Source organism: Chaetodon auriga, chromosome 4 (genome assembly GCF_051107435.1).
Source record: "Chaetodon auriga isolate fChaAug3 chromosome 4, fChaAug3.hap1, whole genome shotgun sequence".
Lineage (NCBI taxonomy): Eukaryota > Metazoa > Chordata > Actinopteri > Chaetodontiformes > Chaetodontidae > Chaetodon > Chaetodon auriga.
Window position 1 is genome coordinate 11,968,559 of NC_135077.1, and position 19,727 is coordinate 11,988,285.

At 40.8% G+C, this 19,727-nt stretch overlaps 2 protein-coding genes across 3 annotated transcripts; both read right to left on the reverse strand.

The window, feature by feature from the left end:
• Window positions 1-5,501: 5,501 nt before the first annotated feature.
• cnga1a (cyclic nucleotide gated channel subunit alpha 1a) lies at window positions 5,502-10,356 on the reverse strand. 2 transcript variants are annotated; one of them, XM_076729135.1, is made up of 9 exons: window positions 10,145-10,356; window positions 9,635-9,739; window positions 9,459-9,518; window positions 9,302-9,346; window positions 9,032-9,208; window positions 8,845-8,949; window positions 8,431-8,537; window positions 6,791-7,401; window positions 5,502-6,695 (listed from the first exon to the last, which is right to left on the reverse strand). In XM_076729135.1, the coding sequence occupies exons 2-9, from the start codon at window positions 9,715-9,717 to the stop codon at window positions 5,748-5,750; spliced, it is 2,136 nt and encodes a 711-aa protein (XP_076585250.1). In that variant the 5' UTR covers window positions 9,718-9,739; window positions 10,145-10,356; the 3' UTR covers window positions 5,502-5,747. The 2 variants fall into 2 exon arrangements, with proteins under 2 accessions (XP_076585250.1, XP_076585249.1); XM_076729134.1 differs by having other exon boundaries at window positions 9,459-9,521.
• A 1,599-nt stretch (window positions 10,357-11,955) lies between these two features.
• On the reverse strand, window positions 11,956-14,530 carry enam (enamelin). The gene is made up of 7 exons (XM_076727574.1): window positions 14,496-14,530; window positions 14,273-14,331; window positions 14,127-14,156; window positions 13,899-13,964; window positions 13,748-13,789; window positions 13,049-13,132; window positions 11,956-12,213 (listed from the first exon to the last, which is right to left on the reverse strand). The coding sequence occupies exons 2-7, from the start codon at window positions 14,327-14,329 to the stop codon at window positions 11,956-11,958; spliced, it is 537 nt and encodes a 178-aa protein (XP_076583689.1). The 5' UTR covers window positions 14,330-14,331; window positions 14,496-14,530.
• Between the last annotated feature and the right edge of the window lie 5,197 nt (window positions 14,531-19,727).

Here is a 19,727-nt window from a genome sequence, read left to right on the forward strand (position 1 = left end):
GCATATTTTCACAGAGTCCAGTCTTGACCCCCGTCTGTTCTGAATGGCGGCTTAATGAGATGCTGTGGGCTCATTGTCAGTCGGTCCCTTTGTATGTATGTGAATGCTGCATAGCAGGGACTTGACTGTCGTAGGTAATTACATTTTCTGGTATGAAATGTCACTTTATGCGCGTCTCTCATGGCATATTTCTTAAAAGAAGAAACATTAGCAGTTCTGCAGCTTCAGCTGCCGCGCAGTCATCGGCTCTTTTCGCAGCTGCTTCCATGGTGTGTCAGAACTCGTGTCAGGGCTCCGGGCTATTTGCTTTGATCATTTCAAAATGTAACCAGGGACAGCAATTTATTTTTGCTAATTGCTCCACAATTATGTTTTCATTTGTCCTTGCCTCACACACTAACAGGTCAACATCATGTTCCTGAGATAGAATAATGTGAAAGCTTTGCTTTGTAGCTTATTGTGCATTAGTTTTTGAGGGCAGAACAACTGTGAGTATTGACCAACACACAGTCACACACTAATCAATTAGAGGTCATCAGGGGCCATGTTTGTGCTACTAAAAGACTTTGACACAAATTCAGAGAGTCAGGACTGCATTGGCAATGTAACCTCGCTTAAAATGAGTAGCGTTAAGATGTTCTACATGCAGATGGACCAACCCTTTGCTCCTCTGAAGATACACCTCCTGCATGCGCAAGCAGGATCAAACTGGAGACTGACTGTCAAGCCTTAAGGAAACTTATTGCACTGCAATTATCCCTGAATATCAGCTGCTGCTCTCAAGAATAATAAACACTTACTCCTGACAATGATCCTAATTATAATGACAAGCTTAGGTGCATAAATCATAGCATTTTAGCAGCATATGGAGAAAGTGGTTCCCCTTTCTTCTGTTAATGCAGGGTCTCTATGAGTATGTACTACATACTGTACTTTCACTCTGACACCAATCAGCAGGCATCACTCTGCACATACAATGGTAGCGTTTTATGGCCAATGAGAACTGGGGGAGAGGGCTCGGCAGAGTATTGACAGTTTTTGTCAATACCATTAAATGAATGACAGGAGAGATGCTTTCATGACCTGGTTGGATCAGGAGGACAATATGTTCATAAGTATATAAAAACGCTCTGAGATAGACAGCAGTGGAAGAAGAGTTCAGATAGATCCTTTACTCCACATCAGCAGCATTTCTGGTTGCAGCTGTTTGAGCAGCAGATGTTTTCAATCATTTTCTATACTGTTCTGTCATTTAATCTTTAACTTTGTGTAAATGTTTTCAGAATGCTGGTATTTTAATGCTGCATATGCTTAACATTAACTGTTAACCCGATTCTCTGTTCTGTGTAAATGTTTTAATGAATGTAACACATCACCTCTCCATCTTACAGTGCATCACTCCACCAATGTAAATTCGTAACCCTAGATGCAATACACACAATGTTTTGAACTGTAGTTCACATATAAAACAAGGATTAGAAATATTAAATATATGGCGTTACCATTCAAACAATTATGCCTATGATCCAGATTAAACTTATGTAAGTAAAATACAGTAAGTTACAAAGGAAATCTTAACAAAACTGTTTCACAATATGTTTTGTTCGGGTTTGAAAACTAAAACATGATGAAGGTAAGCTGAAGAACATGGCAGCACCAGAGGGAAAAGGCATCGACCGTGAAATTCAACATCCCTGGTTTATGTTCAGCTGTGGATGTCGGTTGCATCTAATTCCCCCTCTTTTCCTCCCTGCCCACCAAAAACACTTGCTGAATTGTCCAATATGGACATAAGGACACGGGCAATACTGTAATCTCAACAATAGCTACAGGCTTGAACCTTTTCAGTCTGAACTAAAACAGGATGATATCTTATTCCTCTGTGACGCAGAGCTCCATTGTTGTCCAAAACCCATTAAAAAGACATGAGGCACGCTGTGTGTGATGTGTCCTTATTACAATGAGGACGCACACTATAGTTTGAGTAAACTCCTTATATACCAGCCTGCTGTTGGAAATACTACAAGACAGGAAGACCAAATGTGTATTCACAGCTGAAAACTGAACCGTCTCTTTGTGTAACATTTTCTAAAAACAACAGCTCCCAGCTGATTTAGAAAACGATTTAATTCCCCATGTTTCCTGTCCAGCTCTACTTTCTTTTTAATGAAGTATTTGAGAAAATGTACTTGCGCTTTTACTGCAGGTAGGTGTTCCCAGACAGCTGAAATAATTCCAGTGAGTTCACTGATGGTTAGGTTATTTGGATCATTCACGTGATGAATTTGATGAAAAGTCAAATCACTGTGAACACGGTGGATACATTCAGTAAACAGTGAACCGTAAGTAAACAGCTTTACTGCTCAGCTGCAAGCTCGTTAACCATAGCTAATGCCAAAAATGACCATTTACTCGTCTTTTGATGAGTACTTGTGCTTATACTGTTCAATACAGTGAAGACCCTCCGGCTTCGAATCCCACAGAGAAATATCTCCTCTGGGAAATCAGCCTAATAGGCAGTAATTTCCCGAGGATAAATAACATGTGCTCCATCACTTCCCCGTGCTCAGCCTGCCAAGACATTTCCATTGACTATCGCAATTGAGTTCATGACAACACGGAGATTGTGACATTAATATTTATACAAGGTAGAATGTGCTGCGGTCACAGGTAAAAGCAAAGGGTATGAAGGATCGGACCTGCTGATGGGAGAAGAGGAAACGGGCTGCACGTATGTAAACAACATCTACAACTGTAATTACATACTGCACACATTTATGATACAAAGGAACATGATAGTAACGATAAAAGAAGCATTGATACTGATGATTTGAATAACAAAAGGATTTATTGTCACAGAAAAGGTGATCAGTTGGAGATGTAGTAGGCAGGTGAGGTGAGTTAGCAGGTTTTCGGGTATGAGGAGAACAGACTAAGTGACTTGGAAAAACAGACAAGGCAAAAACTAGAGCACAGAACAAAGCACAAGGAGAGCCGTGTGACTGAGACGTGTTACCAGGCTAATGAGAACAACGACCAGGTGAAGGCTAGTGAGGAGATCCAGGTTTGTCCTGTGGCTGGTGATTATGGATTGGCTTTAGCTGCGGTGGCTAATTGGCACTGGCAGCAGGTGTAGGTGAGATGTGATCACAGAGGAGCCGCCCAGAACAGATGCACACACACACACACACACACACACACACACACACACACAAGGAGAGACTAACATAAGATAATAAACTTTTTCTTTTTTGTTTTGAATTTTTTTTTTTTTGTTGTTTATTTATAAGGAGCAGTGCACACAAGGTGCAGGGGTTAGCTCAGCGCAGTCCTGAGACAACTAAAAAAGCATTAGAGTACATTGCAAAACTGTAATGAAAACAGACAACAGCGACAGCAAATAGATTTTGAAGGAAATATGACAGCGGTTGGATTGTGTCCTCTATTAACATAAAAGTGCTGATACTGAATAGATCCATAAAATGTTCAACGTACATTTGTTTAAGCCAAAAATATCCCCCCATTCAATACAACATCTGCATGTCGTCAACACAGCATTGTCAAACTTTCATGGTCGTGTTCAAGCACTTGGTTAAGACTGGAAAAACCTCCTGGTCAGTTTCGTAAGGAAAGCGTCTGCAGTGACTTCAGACACAGCATGTTTATCGAAACCAAACCACAGTTTATCTCTAACCTTAACCACAGACCAGACTCAGGAAGCAAACGTCCGTCTCTGGAGTCAAAGTGCTGCACTTTGTACATCCACCATCCATTACCACACACTTGTTGAAACAAGTGGTCAATCAATTGGTTGATTGAGTGAAAAAAAAATATTGCCAACTATCATGATAATCAGTTAAGTGCATTGGTCATTTATTAAGCAATATTGCTAAACATTGTCTGGTTCCAGCTTCTACAGATTTGCTGCAGTTATTTTGGGGTTTTGGATGATACTATGTTAAAACATAATTAACATAATTTTACATAAAACACTCGGACATAAAAATCGGTTTTTCACATGTCTCTTCTATATAATGGAAAGACAATACTCCCACACATCCAAACACGTTCTTCAGTGTCACATGGGAGTGATTTAACAGATGACGCCTGCAGCTCCTCCAAGAAAATCCTCAACATCTCTATTTCATTCAGCCATGCCAGTTGTCACGAGCTGTTGGTTGCTTTTCTTCTTGGTTTGGCTTTATCAAAGGCTTGATTAATGCATTAGAGCTTGTGAATGTGCTGGTGCCACCTGGTCATCAGTGCTGAGGGACAAACAGAAGATGATCAATAGCCACATGCTCAGCCGCTCTCACACTGCTATTTAGAGGAGAGAGTAAGTGTGTGGCATTTCTTTTCTTCCCTCAGGCATCTGGCTTTGAGGGTAAACTGCTCGATGCTATTCACGGGTGAAGTGTGGCAGCATTGGTCCTGCATGAAGTACTGAGGAGGGAGGAAGATTTGTGAGCTGCCGATGTGAAGGCTTTTTGTTTTACGTCTTTTCTGAGCCAAATAAAACACACTCACTACATTTGAATGGTACACTGCAACATGTCCAGTCGTTTCTGTCTCTACATTGAATAAAAGCCTCTGCCTTCAAGCACAAACACTTTCCATTTCAGGAAGTCAGATCTTCACTGCACGGCAGCTCAAAACCAGAAACCAGACAGCCAAGTCATTTCCCAACTGATATCTCTGTTGGACATTAGCTCACTTCTACATTCAATTAAGGAAAAAAGAAAGTCGAGCCACAGTAATAACATCTTTTTTTTTTTTTTTTGAAAATACAGTAATTTTCACTGCAGCTGTGATGTAGTTCGGTGTGAACACAGACTGAAGCATGGAACGAGCTCAATGACAATAAAGAACTGTTCACCTTTTCCGGCCAGTCTCTGTGTGGTTGAGGGGATGCATATTGTAATACTGTCAAGTAAATTTTCCTTCTTTCAACCCCCCAAAATAGGAGCTACACTATAAAGTGAAAAGGTGAATGTATGCAGCCGGTGAGCAGCACAGCATATGGTCCTCTGTGGAGAAGAAAGCGCCTGTCTAATATTGATGGGTTTACAATGCAGTTAGCTGAAAGCCTGGTGCGTCTCATACAGACGCTGAGGGGTTTGACAGTAATGAAGATATACATACATGGAACAACCTTCCAGGGATTTTACACACTGTTAAAGACTGATCATGGTCAAATCTAAAACCATGACGTTCACTGCTGCCTTTATAAGTTATGCAGTTTGTAAACATCATATCACTTAACAAATGTGCTACAGAAATAAATCTCTAAATTGACCTTTTGTGCAGAGCGTTTCAGTCCTGGAGCTTCACAAGCGGAGTGACTTCTCACACATCCTGCAGAGCTACAGTATGTCATGGATTACCTGTAAATCCTTGCTATTTACTAACCTCGTGTGTTCAGCAGTGTACACTGCAGGGTACTGAATAGTATGGGGTTTTCCAGTATACGACTGAGCATTGATGAAAAACACAACCAGGACTGAACTGAAGCCAATATTTTATTTGAATTGAATGTTAATGTTGTCATTGGCAACTGTCCATTGAATTACTGGTGGAATTAGACTTTAATTTTATAATATATGTCTACAGTGGAAAATCCTTTTGAAGACTTGTTCCAGTCAGAATTTCAGCCAGTTTCTAGTGTTTATTTTATTTATTTATTTATTTATTTGCAGTTTTTAATGCTCTGTAAGTCATGTAAGATGCAAGTGTTTTACAGAAACAAATTATTTCTTCTCTTCCTTTGTGGTCTCCTCATCTTTTTTCTCCTCTTCTTTTGCCTCTTCACCCTTTTCCTCTTCATCTTTTGTCTCCTCTCCTTTTTCCTCTTCTTCCTTTTTCTCCCCATCTCCTTCCCCCTCTTCCTTTTTCTCACCTTCCCCCTCTTTCTCCTCCTTTTTCACCTCTCCTTCCTCCTCATCCTCATCTTCTACCTCCTCTCCTGTTTGGATCTCCAGAGCTGCAATGCGACATCTCAGCGCCTTGTCAGTGTTCTTGTAATTTCCCAGAATTTTCTTCAGCTTGGTCTGCATTAGCTCCATCGTGGTGTACAGTTTGTTGACCTTCTCCTCCAGCTCCTTGGCCTCAGGCATGATGTTAGCTGGGTCCAAGTCTATCAGGCCATCTTTCATCAGGATCTGCCGGCCTTTCTCCTCCAGCATGGCTTTGGCATCTGGATACTCTAGCAGTGACTCCATCAGGTCATCCTTGGAGAGGCAGAAGAGGTCTGAGTAGCCAATGCTGCGGATGTTGGCTGTTCGCCGGTTGCCCGCTTTGCTGCCTTTGATATTAAGGATACTGATCTCACCAAAATAGCTGCCGCTTCCCAGCACAACAAACTGTGTGACCCCATCATCAGCAACAACTGCAAGCTTTCCATCTTTGATGATGTACATCTCTCGGCCAATGTCGCCCTTTTTGCAGATATAGTCTCCAGGGCTGAACACCTGCGGCCGCAGCTTGAGCACCAGCTCGATCAGCAGGCCTGCCTCACAGTCTGCAAAAATACGAACTTTCTTCAGTGTTTCCATGTGGACCTGGATGGCGATCTCAGCCTTTAGCTTGTCTGGAAGATACCTCAGCACCTCTCTTTCGTCCTGTGCCTTGCCATTATTCCACAGATAGTCAAACCACTTGATGACTCGCAACTCCAGATCTTTGCTGACCTTTCGGACCTATCAATGAAAGGAAGAACATTCAAAATTTAAACAATGAATAGACGATTGTGCTCGTTCTAGTTCCAGCTTTTCGTATAAAGAGATCCATCTACCTGCATGTACTGCTTGATGTTATCAATCCGAGCCTGAAATTGAGCTTGGGCAGCATTCATGTTGGAGATCATGGTGGCGATGTTTCCTACAATGGTGGCAAAGACCAAGACCCCAACTAAAAAGTCAACCACGTGGAAGAGAAATTCGGAGTCCAGGGCTGGTGGTGGAGTTTCTCCAATGGTAGTCAAGGTCAGTGTGGACCAGTAGAGGCTGAACGAATACTTTCTCATGGGCTCCCCGAATGCAGGCTCCTCGGGATCATCCACAGCAGGGTAAACCCAGTCATCAGCACCAAAACCAATGGATTTGGAGAAAGAGAAGAAGAAGCAAGCATTCCAGTGGATGATAATGAGGATGTACATGATCAAGTTTGCGATGCGGAAGATGTTGGGGTAGTTGGTTTTAGTCTCCGTCTTTGTGAAGAACTCCATCAAGCGGCCGATTCTCAGCAGCTTGTTGAGGCGGATCTCTGGGTAGTCAAGGCCGAAGTATAAATATAAGATGTCGGTGGGCAGCATGGAGATACAATCGAGACGAAACTGGAAGCTGTTGATGTAGCGGTCCCTTAGCAGCTTCTCATCTTTCACTATCAGGCCTTGCTCAAGGTAACCTGCATTCAAAGAGGGAAAAAGTTCGTGGACAGAATATATACAAGGTTTTTTGTTCATGAGTGGGAGCAAAAGTCCCAAAGCAGGAATAAAATGCCTATCAAAACGATACCCTGTTACTGCTATAACAACCGCACGGTGACACTCAGATCATCGCCATTCAAATTATTATTAACAGCTGATTGCATCAGTGATGATTGAGTGTCAGTACTAATCTAATTTAGTGTTTTAAACATATTCATAATTTAGATTGATTTGCAAAGAATTGTTCTCATATTGTCTTTATTTTCTGGTAATCAGTGTCTCAGAAAGTTCTCTTTGTATCCATCATGATTCACATTTGTAAAACAGTGAAGCGTGAATTCTTTGCCAGGTGAATGTCTTTAACTGCACTGTAAAAATATGTGTTTCAGAAAAGAGAGTTTCACATTATTTCATGTCTCACAACACTCACATGTGTAGTTGCTGTCATCATTCTTCCTGTTCAGGGTGATTTCAGTGGAAGTGATTGGGGACAGAATCCACTGCTGTTGTTACTTTATGTGCAAAAATGCGTTTGTGAGTTCAGCTGAAGCTAATATGAGGCTTCAGCAGTCTGAATTAGTCAAATGAAGTGGATATCTTCCAGAGCTTCTCGTGCACAATTCCCTCTTTGTGTTTCCCCAGACAGACTTTCCTCAAAGAGCTGCAATGGAAGGACAATAACACAAAAAGGGAATTTTGAGCTTAACACTTTCCACTTACTGTAATTTTGCCTGACTCAGACTTCTGAAGCCTTGTGTTGGCTTCAGTCCTTGTTCTTCAACCCTGTGGATTTTATTCCCAATTGCTTGCTTTGAAATCACATCAGGGATCTTTTTACATGCGTAGTATGAACAGGAGGAACAACAACAGCAGCTGCTGTTTCATCATTCAATTTCATCAGTCTCCATGTGGGTACGTGAGTGCGGTTTTAAGACAGACGGGTGGAAAATGTGCTCCTGTTCTTCAGCAAATCTCTGCAGACTGGAAGGCTTGGATCAGTTTTTCACCTGTTCTGGTCCTGAAAAGCATATCAGCCAGGTAGATTATGTCTGAGGTGTAGTCCAGAACAACCCAGTAAATGAAGTAGTTGTGCTGCAGCTCCTCAAAGCAAGCCCTGTTTGCAGGAGAAGAAGACCACCTGCATTTAGTGTATTTCGTAAAAGAACCACTATGTCCTATTCATTATTGCATTTACATGTTCTTTTCATATGAAATGAAAGATGGGGCCACCAGCTTTTGAAAGGACAGGGCTATTTCTCTGCACAAAACCAGACTGCTGCTAAAATTGCAGCAATGTGTAGCAGCTTCATGTGGTACAAGACATGAGTAGCACTTAATGGAGCCGGATGGAATCACATGAACACTTGATTTGCAGGGAAAGCGTTTCATCAAGAAAAGAATCACTGATTTATAGACGTCACCTGGCTATGATCATGGTCCAGTTGTACATGACTGGTACAGTGATGATGAACAGCCATTTGTAATACAAACCCCCAGCAGGATTAATGACAAATAGTTCTTTGGGCCTGTGAAAATAGAGAAAGAAAGCGTCAATGAAATATCTGAAAGTGTATTTGAAAAGGAAGTTGCTCTGAATGATGCGCTTACTTATCTTTTGCCTTTTCCTTCGCCTCCTTTTCCTTTGCCTCCTTTTCCTTCGCCTCCTTTTCCTTTGCCTCCTTTTCCTTCGCCTCCTTTTCCTTTGCCTCCTTTTCCTTCGCCTCCTTTTCTTCCTTCTCCTTTGCCTCCTTCTCTTCCTTTTCCTTCTTCTTCTTCTCTTTCTTTCTGTAACATGCATCAATATATTGGAGAACACTAAGAACTTAATATTCTTTCAAAGCAGCATTTACTAAAAGGTTTATTATATAACGTAATTACTCTTTTTTCTCCTTCTTCTCCTTTTGCTTTTGTTCCTTTTCTTCCCTGGAAAAGAATTAGCAATAATTAAAAACATTTAACAGGACCTGATACATCAAAGAGAAACTGTGTTTTACAAAGGCTTCACTTATCTCTTCATGACCACAGTCACACTTACTCTTCATTGTTATTGCTGTTATTCATATTGAGCCAATGATGAGGATTTGATCGGGGCACACTTCTGGGACAAAAACAGCAGGATACATACAAAAGTTAATTAGCTGAAACCTATATAGTTATTTCTCAGTGATGTTCTGTAAGGTCTCTGTTTGAATTGAAGCATGTTTTGCTTACAGGTCATCCTCGCTCAGCTCTTCACTGTCTGAGGAAAGTTGTGGTGCAGTGTGAGGTGGCACAGTGAGGTGGGGAGTGGTCATGGCGGCAGATCTGCAGTTTGCCCTGCAAAAATAAATCACAAGAAAAATCTTCTCAGTGAAAAGGAAAAAGTCTTTCTGCAAATGGTGTATTAAATCATTAGTTCCCATCTGCAGTCACTTAGTTGTGATACACAAAACAGAAAATAAAATTAATGAAGTGTTTACTTGTAATGTATGTTTGTGACTTATTTTAACCTTAAATTCTGCAAAACAGCTAGTGTGACATATCCAGTTGTGTGAAAAGCAACGGGAACAGTGTGAGAAGAACCAGATATGATTAAAACTTTAGTGAATGTATTTAAAGCTGAGATCACTGCATCACTGCATTTGCAGTCCAAAACTACAGTTAGCACAGCTGCATCAGCAACAGCTGATGTGACAGATTCCAAATTGTATTGATAATGCATAATCCGTTCATAAAACTTACCTTTTCTGCTTGTTACTGTAATGTCACGTCCATTTTCCTTTGATCCCTCTGCAGTTTTTTTTAAGATCTGGAAAGTGGCCACTCACAGCAGCAGCAGCAGATTGTATCAGTCATTAGATGATAATTAAAATAACATCAAATTGTAGTTAGACCAGCGACTGCAATAAGCATTGAGTCAAACTGTGTCACAGAGTCTCAGTGACCCTGATAAGGATTTGTGGATTAGAGTTGGCTGAGAAGGGGAGAGGCGACGTCGCTCATCCTCGTTATTTGTCCACTCGAGTGGGAGATGCGATACGTTAAAGTGAAGTTTGGACAACCTTCAGTTAACCTGTTAGTGAGGATCCAGAACACTAAAAACCACTTTGTGTTGACACCTCTTTTTTATCTGCGACAGACTGTAATTTTCCTGACCATTTGCGGAACAGCAGAGGATTTAGTTTGCTTGCACACGCGCGCACACACACACACACACACACACACACACACACACACACACACACACACACACACACACACACACACTCATTACATGGGGGCATGACATAGAGTTTCATTCATTTTCTGGAGACTTAATCAAACCATAACCAAAACACTCACCTTTACCCAAGTCTTCACCCAAAAATCTAATGATTACATTTGCATTATGTCCCCATAAGAGAGGAAAGTCCCCACAATGTGACTGTGTAAACTGATTTATGTCCCCACAATGTGAGTTACGCACACACACACACACACACACACACGCACACATCCTGGCATCTCCTGCTCAGTCAGCACTCTCAGCCATATCCAGCTCTGATCCTATTATACCGTGCCGGGGTTTTACAGATTTCAGATCAGTCGGATCAGGCTCCTTTTATGTAAATAAGAATCAGGAGAGTGAAATTAAATCTGAACCTCTATCAGTTGTGCGCTGCATCCTAACAGCAGGGAACCTCCTGCCCTGTGTGCTTTGGACATCCCGTGGTTCAGTGGCACTCCCTGTTGGCCGATGGCATGTTTACACTTTTATGGCAGCATGACTCACAGCTTTTACATGAACTGAGGACTGTATCCGCAGTGCAGTAACTTTTATTTTATGTTGAGTTATTTTGGAAGAAATCCAAATTATTATGGCATTATGTAGTTTAGTGGTGTGTGTTTGTGGTGATGGGAGCAGAATTTCACATGGAGTGAAAGGAAAGACAAAATAATACACTTGTCACCATTCTGCTGTATGTCTTAGATACCACGTCCATTTTTCTCACAGCAGTTTGTCATTTGTCACATGTCACTGTAGGAAAAGTGATGATCAAATTAATGGTGGCTGAATTCTATTTAGCTGCTTCTCTTTCAGGGTCCTGGTATTGTGCACGCTGTCCCTGGCTGTCATGGTTTATTGAGTTTTCCTGCTATGACAGTTCAAAAGGTATGCTGTGAAAAAGGCCTATACATAGAGAACAGAAGATTTAGAGTATGTTTTTCTCTTGTGCGTACAATAATATATGGATCTTGTGTGCATCTAATCACTCACAACTGAATGTCTAGTACAGAATTGCAGCCAGAAAGAAAGAAGAACACACAAAGAGCTTTAATTGTCCAATTCTTTACTTGTTTTGCTTTATAAAGAGCACTGTCGATTTAGTTTTTTTCATATTTTCACATATTTTTTCGGTCTCTATTCGGCATGCCACAGCTCTTTCATTCTTTTGTGCTGCGACTACATCTCCCATTGCAGTTTCCAGCTATTATTCTATCTGCTAACAGAGGAGCACGGCAATAAGATGAATAACAACAGTGCATCAGGAGCTGCTCCTGCTCCAGTCATGTCAATTGAATGCTGCCAGTGGGGCAGCGCCGGCATCAGCTGCACCAGCATCAACAGCAGCAGCATCAACCGGAGCTGCATCTACAGGGACGTCAACCACAGCCAGCTCGACGGCCACTGCAGGGTCTGCTGGTGCGGCTTCAACCACAGCTGGTTCAGCCTCGGCCGCCTCCACCTCCTCGGCCTCCTCTGCCTCGTCAGAGTTTAGGGGGGCAGCGGGAGGAGCAGGTGCTCCAGCTTTGGGGGCAGGGTTGTCGTTCTGTGCCAAGCAGATTGAAAGAAAATGACTTGCCTGCATTCCAGATACATGTGGTTAAACAACAAAAAGGTACGACACTCAAGAGTAATCTAAGTTTGCTTTTGGCGATTAGAGATTTTACAGAAAGCCTGTGTACAAACTGCAGGTGTAGAGTTTGGAACACATGGATATTTATTCGAGTGAAAGATGGCACTAGCTGCATTATGTAACAGCTTCACTCATTCAGTGGACTACAGGACAGAATGTCTTGGGATCTGCTGCCTCACTCTGCTGCACTTCCGACTTTATGGAAGTACAATATTTACTGACCAAAATAGTAACTTTTTGGAGGACACCTTGAGAATTATTACAAAGAATATGTGAATGTCATGTGTTTCCCCAAAGCAAGAAAGGAAACACTCAAACAGTTCGCCTCACGTCTTGGTTATTTTGCTGAATTTTATTTTCAACTAACTACCTGACAAAGGGCACATCATGCAGTCAGCAAGAAAACAAGCGTGGGTGTAAATAACATGGTTAATGATTTATTTTAGGCAGAGCTCCTGAAATTCAGTGGAGGAGACACATACCTGTTTCCTTCTATTAATATGTGAGTGCTACTTTGCTGTCTGTATTCTGTTTTTACAATGTCCACAGGCATCCATGTTTTCTCAAATCAGTGGAAATCCAATGGGGGTGTTTCTGTTGTTCATGCATGCAGATCGTACACTCATAAAAACAAATGACCTGGAATGCATTTAGGAACAAATGTCTACCTCCGAACAGTGAAATATATCAACAGACAGAGACCTACACACATAGTTCATTTCTGTTTGGTGTGAAGATGTCTGCTCACCTCTGTCTCCTCCTCTGATGCATCTCCAACAGCAATGGGAGCCAGAAGGGGGGCATCAGCTGGCTGGGCTGGTGCAGCATCCACCTGCATAAATAAACCACTTTTAACTCAAACAGCATATAGAATTGTGACAGGTTCGATGTGGCAAGGCGGGCATACAAAGAGTGGTGAAGTTAATACAATACAAAGTCAAAACTGAAATCAAAGTTAAAACAACACAAGTTGGTTCAAGTTCTGCATAATGAATAAAAGCCACTTCTCCTTGTTTAGACTTTACTCTGGGCACCACTAGCATCTAAGCAGCTTCACAGGCTTAATTTGCCAAAACACATCACACAGTGATATATTTAAGGCCAACTCCACATAGAGATTTAGAAATGAGTAACAAGACTTTAAAAACAATTGTTGAGTTTTAGGAACTGTGGTGATGTGGGCTGTCCTTTGTTTTTTTTTTTTGTTTTTTTTTAACTTTTGCATTTGAGTTTTGAATCGCCTGCAGGTGCCTGATGGTCTTTTTAGGATGTCCTGTCAGAAGTCCATGACAGTAATTAACATAAAAGTATGAATCAATCCCTTGCGGTGCTTTATGTATTCTTACCACTGCTGCCCCAGCTGGATCGGCCTACACAAATAGATAATTCAGGAGTGAGTAACACACAAAGAAGTCATGTTCATGAGTCTATCAAGATAGAAACTTACAGGAACATCAGCAGCAGGAAGGAATGGGTTTCTGACGATTCCCTGAAAGACACAGATTAATGATTAATACCAAACTATGTGAATTGACAAGCAGATGAGTCATATTTCTTTGTTTCTTTTTCGGGTTGAGTCGACCATGAGCCCTGACTACCTGCTGCTGGTACAGCCTGTAGATCTCCATCCACCTTAGGGCCTCATTAGCATGAGCCGCAATCTGCTGAAGAAATACCAGACATATCCAGACACGCTCTGCAATTATGCCAATTACCCTCTCTGTCAGACATCTATCATGCTGTACATTTGATGACATGACAGAAACATGGTATGACATGTCAAGGCAGAAAGACACAAAAACATCACAGAAAAGCAGCAGCCTTACTTTTTCCTCAGTGTTTTCACTCTGAGGAGCCTGCAAACCAAGCAAGGGAAATGAGCAAGTAAGTTATTAAAATTTTTAAGAAGGGATAGGTTGGCAGAAAAAAAAAAAAAAAAAAAAAAGATACATCATGTTTAGGAAAGACTTACAGGAGCAGCAAATGTTGTGACCAGCAGGCACATCATGAACACCAAGAGCTTCATCATGACTGCTCCTCAAGAAAAACATATAATAATGTATATAAAATTCAGATTTGATAATTTGCTAAATAAGAGACAGAATTTTTGAAATTAAAATGATAAGATATTATACAACCTATAACATCAGCAGGACTGTGTTTCTAACTCTGTAAAATTGAAGAGTGCGCCTCACCTTTTTTTGTGTTGCAGAGAGGAACTGAAGATGTGTCTCCCAGAGGATGGAAAGAAATCTACTTCATCTCTAACATGAACACCATTTATATGCTAGAGCATCCTGTGACAGCCAATCACATCCAGTAAAGAGCTATGTCTTTGAAGAACACTTCAAAACTGTAAAGCAGAGACATGCAGGGTGAAGGCCCCTTTTATAGTTAATTACATGCTGTGCAAGTAAGCTTTGCACACATGCCCCTCTCTTTATTGCACTAACCCCAAACCTAAGAAGGAAAAAAAATGAAATGACATGAAATCAGGGTGTCATGATATTTACTGAGACACCACTTAGTTTGACCTGAAAGTATCAGGAGCAAAGTGGGTTTTTGTTTTGGTTAAGGAAGTTCAACACTGTAATAAAACTACAATTAAAATTAAAATACTGATGGTGGTGGCACACACACACACACACACACACACACACACACACACACACACACACACACACACACACCAGCTGAACGTCACAAATCAAACAGCATTTGGCAGGTATTTTCTTTTACTTAAAATTTTTACATGAAAACATACAATAAGCTTCATAACCAAATTGAATGCATCGTTGAAGGTTAAACCAGGGGTTTCTAAACTTTTGCGGTTGTGACACGTGCAAACCAAAAGAGACATTTCTCCTCTAAACTCCTCACAAGGTTTCATTCAACTGTTTGAGGCCCAAAGAAGCAAAATTGTCTATTATTTCAAAGAAAAAGACAAGACTAGAGAAAAGGTCAAAGAATGAAGACAGATTTTTTTTCTTCTTTCTTACCCCATTAATCATTTCACAACCCTTGTGATTTATCTTCTGAGCCTTTGGAAGGGGAACGTGGACAGCACTGCCAGTTACAGTGAATATAAACTCTGCAAAAAAAAAAAAATAAAAAAAAATCTGCACCTCAACCAGCTTCAACAGTAAAATACTCCTTACACATTCTTGCTTCAATATTGCTTCAACTAATTCATATTTTTCTCATTATAGGGGTACCTTTACTGAGTAAAAACTGTTAAAAAAAAAAATTAAAAAAAAATACCACTATGAATACTACTACCACTGCAGTTATTCTCGTGTTTTCAACACAACCATTCAGCATGTATATATAAAGTATATAAACACTGAAATTTGCTCTGTGTATAGTGTACACATTGCCAATGGGAAGTAGAGTTTTGTTAAGAGTTTTCACTGATCTCTGTGTAGCTGGTGTGGTTGTACATCACAGCGATTTTGAACATTGTGGGTTTCTTACGTTTATTTTGTGTGGTTCCAAATCAGATAATGAAGGATTTACTCTGTAATCTGCAAAACTGTATTCCAGGCATTCTCCAACATGCTGAGCTAATGAAATTCACTCCACACGAGATAACGATCTCTCTTCATTAGAACTTTTACTGTTGTTTTCTTGGCAAACAGCGACATTGTTCCTCTATTTGCTGAAGGGTAATGAGGTTCTGAACTGAGTACCAGTTTGTGCTGTGTCTCAGCAAAGAAACCTCAGCAGTGATATCAAACAAATGAATAAATCAGATTTGTTTTGCACTTACAGTTTCAGAATACACTACTCAAATCATTCACATGGGTTGAATGATCAGACTCAAAGGAGGAAAGTTTTATACTTTCTTCTTCTTCTAGTGTTATAAAATGACAAAACTTGGTAAAAAAAAAAAAAAAAAAAATCAGTTTGCAGCTTCCTTGATTCTCAAACAGGTGCTTGTAGTTTTGGTTTGGATTCAGAAACCTTGCAAAGCCACACAAAACTATAATCTCCAGGTAAAACATCCAAACCAAAAAAAAAAAAAAAAAAATCATGCGGAGGTTAACTTCATGGAAGGAACTTAACCCTATATTGAAGTATCAGCTCCTGTTGAGGCCACAGGTTAAAGAATAGGATTTACTGGTCTGAGAACAGGATCTACAGGTTAAGAACAGGATCTACAAGTTAAAGATTGAGGCTCTTCTTGGCCTGCAGAGGAACCTCTGTCTTTAACTCTTGGTCTTGACAGCTGGTCCTCGATGGTCTCCTGTGCAGGCTGACAATAGTAACACCTTTTTGTGACTTGTCTTCGGCCTCACTAACAGCTGTAGGGATGACGCTGCTGGTCGGTCACTCGACTACGACAAGTTAAAGGACAGGATCCACAGGTTATCTCATCATCTGATCCTCTGACGTTGCCTTGAACACCACCATGAGGTTGACATTTGTGTTTTTCGGTAAAATGCCTCGACAAGTATTTGAATGAACGTTGGTTCAGACATCCCTGCCCCTTCATGATGAACTGTAATCACTGTGATGATCATCTGATCAGTCCAACATTATAATTTGGCAATTTATGGTATAAAATGCAGTTTAACTGTGTATTATCATGTTTAACAATGATCTTAAATAGTTGAAATATCTGACATATCTGAGTTATGAGTATGTCTGTATCTCTGTAGAATAGGTGTGTTTTATACAGGATTACAGAGCAGTTCACGATCAAAACCACACATAGCCCGGACCATTTTGCCATCCAGACATACACGTGTTGCCTGTGCTTATCATCTCATTGTCTGATACTGTGTTTATTTATCATATGCTCTTATTGTACGTTTGTTTATTTGTACGTGACTTTATATCTTGACAGAAGTACTGTATAGTGCCATCATACTGTTGTGACAAGTCAGATTAAGGCTATTAAACCTTCTGTCAACATCTCCTCTGCTGTGGGTGACAGAAGTTTTGGATTTATGTGTTCTTAAGTTCCAGGAAAGAGAAGTTGTGGGTACAAGACAGCCATAGCGTGACAGGATGGCGCCTGTGTATCTGAAGTGTCTCTGAAGAGGTAAATGTTAGATCGTGTTGAGGCAGGATTTTGTCCCGAGGCGAGTAAGAATCAGGAAGATCTTTCTCCTTCCCTTTATGGTATTTATTTCTCTCAGACAGTTACATTTCACTGTGGGGTTATTTGCTCAAACATTGGCAAATTACATTCACTGTGTGTTGTAATTATTCTGTACTGTAGCCAATATGGTACATACATATGGTGTGTATGTTAGCTTCAGTGATTACTCTTACATTACAGCACAGAGGTGATGGTGGACTTGACTATCATACTGTATACCCAATAGGCATTTTGAGGGGGGATGCCACCTCCCTTCTTCGCAAAATAGTCAAAATGCATCCCCCTTGTTACCTGCCATCATCCCTCTCCATCCCCTCATAGCAGAGAGAGTGTTGGGGGGCTGTTTTGTTGAATATCTTAGTCTAGTCTGCCTGACTCATTGATCCTTTATCTAACTGAGGTTTGTGCAAGTAAGAATCTATGGCCCGGACCATGGCTCTGAAATACTGGTAACCTGCCTGTGTTGTGTACTGATAAGCCCATGGTGCTGTCCTTGGTGCTAAAGTAGTAAACAATTGTAACTGCACCTTTTTCTCTCAGTCCTTTCTGTCAGTTTAGTCTTGAATGTATGTTACGACCCTTTGATGGATTAAGCTAGGGATAAAGGGAAGCAACACGGTGCCGTGATGTTAAAAAGCAGAATGCCGTTTATTGTTTAATGAAATCAAACCACCACAACAATTATTACCAACAACAAACAAACCCAAATATAGGAATAACCAAGGGAGAGGGCGGCGGGTGGCGGCAAATCATAAGACAAACAAAACACAGCTACGCCTAACTTCAATTCCAACCCAAAATTGAATAGCCTACAAAGAACAACAAAAAGAAGAAATTTATCTGCCTGCCCTATTTCTTACCTCAACAAAAATTACACGGGGACCACCGCCCATAAACCTAATGCGCAAACAGAAAAATTGCCAGTGGTGTGGTGCACGGTGATGTGTGAAAAACAAAATAAACTAACTATAGCCCAGCTCCCCAAACCTAGAGCCTCAGTGCAATTAATCGAACATAACTATAGACTCACTGTCAGTACTAATCTTACAACTTTTTCGAAGAGGCACGACGAGGCGAACTGATTACTGAAAATCACAGCCGCACCCGGGCGTCGACAGCACACACTTTTTATAATGTGCGCGCGTGCCCGGATTGGAGAGGACGCTGATGAATGGAGGGAGGAGAGACCAGCTGGAGCCACTGGATTGGTCGGGTACACTCACGGAGGGGGGGGCGGTTCTGGGACTGGAGAGAGAGAGCATCTCCAAATTAGGAGCCTCCACGAAAGGGAATCCCCGGTGACGTCATGGGTTCAAAATGGGTTCCCCGCTGCTGAACTGGAGAGGCTCAAGAATAAACAGATTAACAGAAACGAACACCTAACGCCCGTAACAATGTATAATGTACTGTGAATTTCATACCATAAATATTCAATTCTACACAAGAGCCTATATGCTCTATAAAGTAATCTCACACTCATGATCAAATTGACAAGTAGTAATGTGTAGTCACAGAATTGTAGAGCCACACTGCTGCCTGTAGCATTCTTATAATATTCCTAGATCATTTCTGTGCTGCTGAACGGCCAGACCAAGACACCTCTGTGACAAAATATTTTAGGAGAGGCATGACTACAGATATAGTTTTTACTACAGGGTTAGGGTTTGGTCAATTGAATTTAACAAATCAAAGACTGTCTATGTCTCTTACCAACACTGACAAAGGCTTGTCTTTGTTTTAAGAAACTGGCTCTCTATCTTGTGGTGTTCCACAGGGGTCAATCATGGGACTCTTACAGTTTTCAATTTCCATGCTTGAACATTCTTTATAAATACGGTTTCTAAACACATTCAATCAGTAATGTTTTGTATCAACATATTGCTGGCAACAAATGATCTTGCATACAGCCTGTTTATGTTATGTTTGCAATAATAATAATAATAATAATAATAACCCAATTCTTCTGCAGTCACTTATAGTAATAATTGATGGGGCCTTGTGGAGTTTTCTTCTAAACAGACAATGTTTTGTTTACAGTTTTAGTCTTACTCAACAAGTCTTACTTGTGTGAATTCTTGAGCTCCAACAACTGTCTTCAATGCATTTTTTTTCCTCACAAATCATGTACAGAGCTCATTATTTATCCAACATTGTTTACCTGCTAACAGTCCTCTTCTTTTTTGCCGTTGCTGACACACTGCATCATACAGCACTGCTTTTACCTTTCAATCAGTAGAATAGTGTGAAACCATTGGCAAGAATGTGTTTTGCATCCTCAAGATAAACAAACAAGCACCATCTAACAGGGAAAAAGCTTCAC

Excerpts from the sequence above, each read along its gene's own strand:
- cnga1a (XM_076729134.1), bottom strand. The coding sequence starts at position 9,717 with ATGACCACTCCCCACCTCACTGTGCCACCTCACACTGCACCACAACTT. Across the intron at positions 9,347-9,458 it reads AACAGCAATAACAATGAAGA|GGAAGAAAAGGAACAAAAGC; the intron begins GTAAGTGTGACT and ends ATTCTTTTCCAG. Across the intron at positions 9,209-9,301 it reads GAGAAGAAGGAGAAAAAAGA|AAAGAAAGAGAAGAAGAAGA; the intron begins GTAATTACGTTA and ends TGCATGTTACAG.
- enam (XM_076727574.1), bottom strand. The coding sequence starts at position 14,329 with ATGATGAAGCTCTTGGTGTTCATGATGTGCCTGCTGGTCACAACATTT. Across the intron at positions 13,965-14,126 it reads GTGAAAACACTGAGGAAAAA|CAGATTGCGGCTCATGCTAA; the intron begins GTAAGGCTGCTG and ends GTATTTCTTCAG. Across the intron at positions 13,133-13,747 it reads TTCCTGCTGCTGATGTTCCT|GTGGATGCTGCACCAGCCCA; the intron begins GTAAGTTTCTAT and ends TTATTTATGCAG.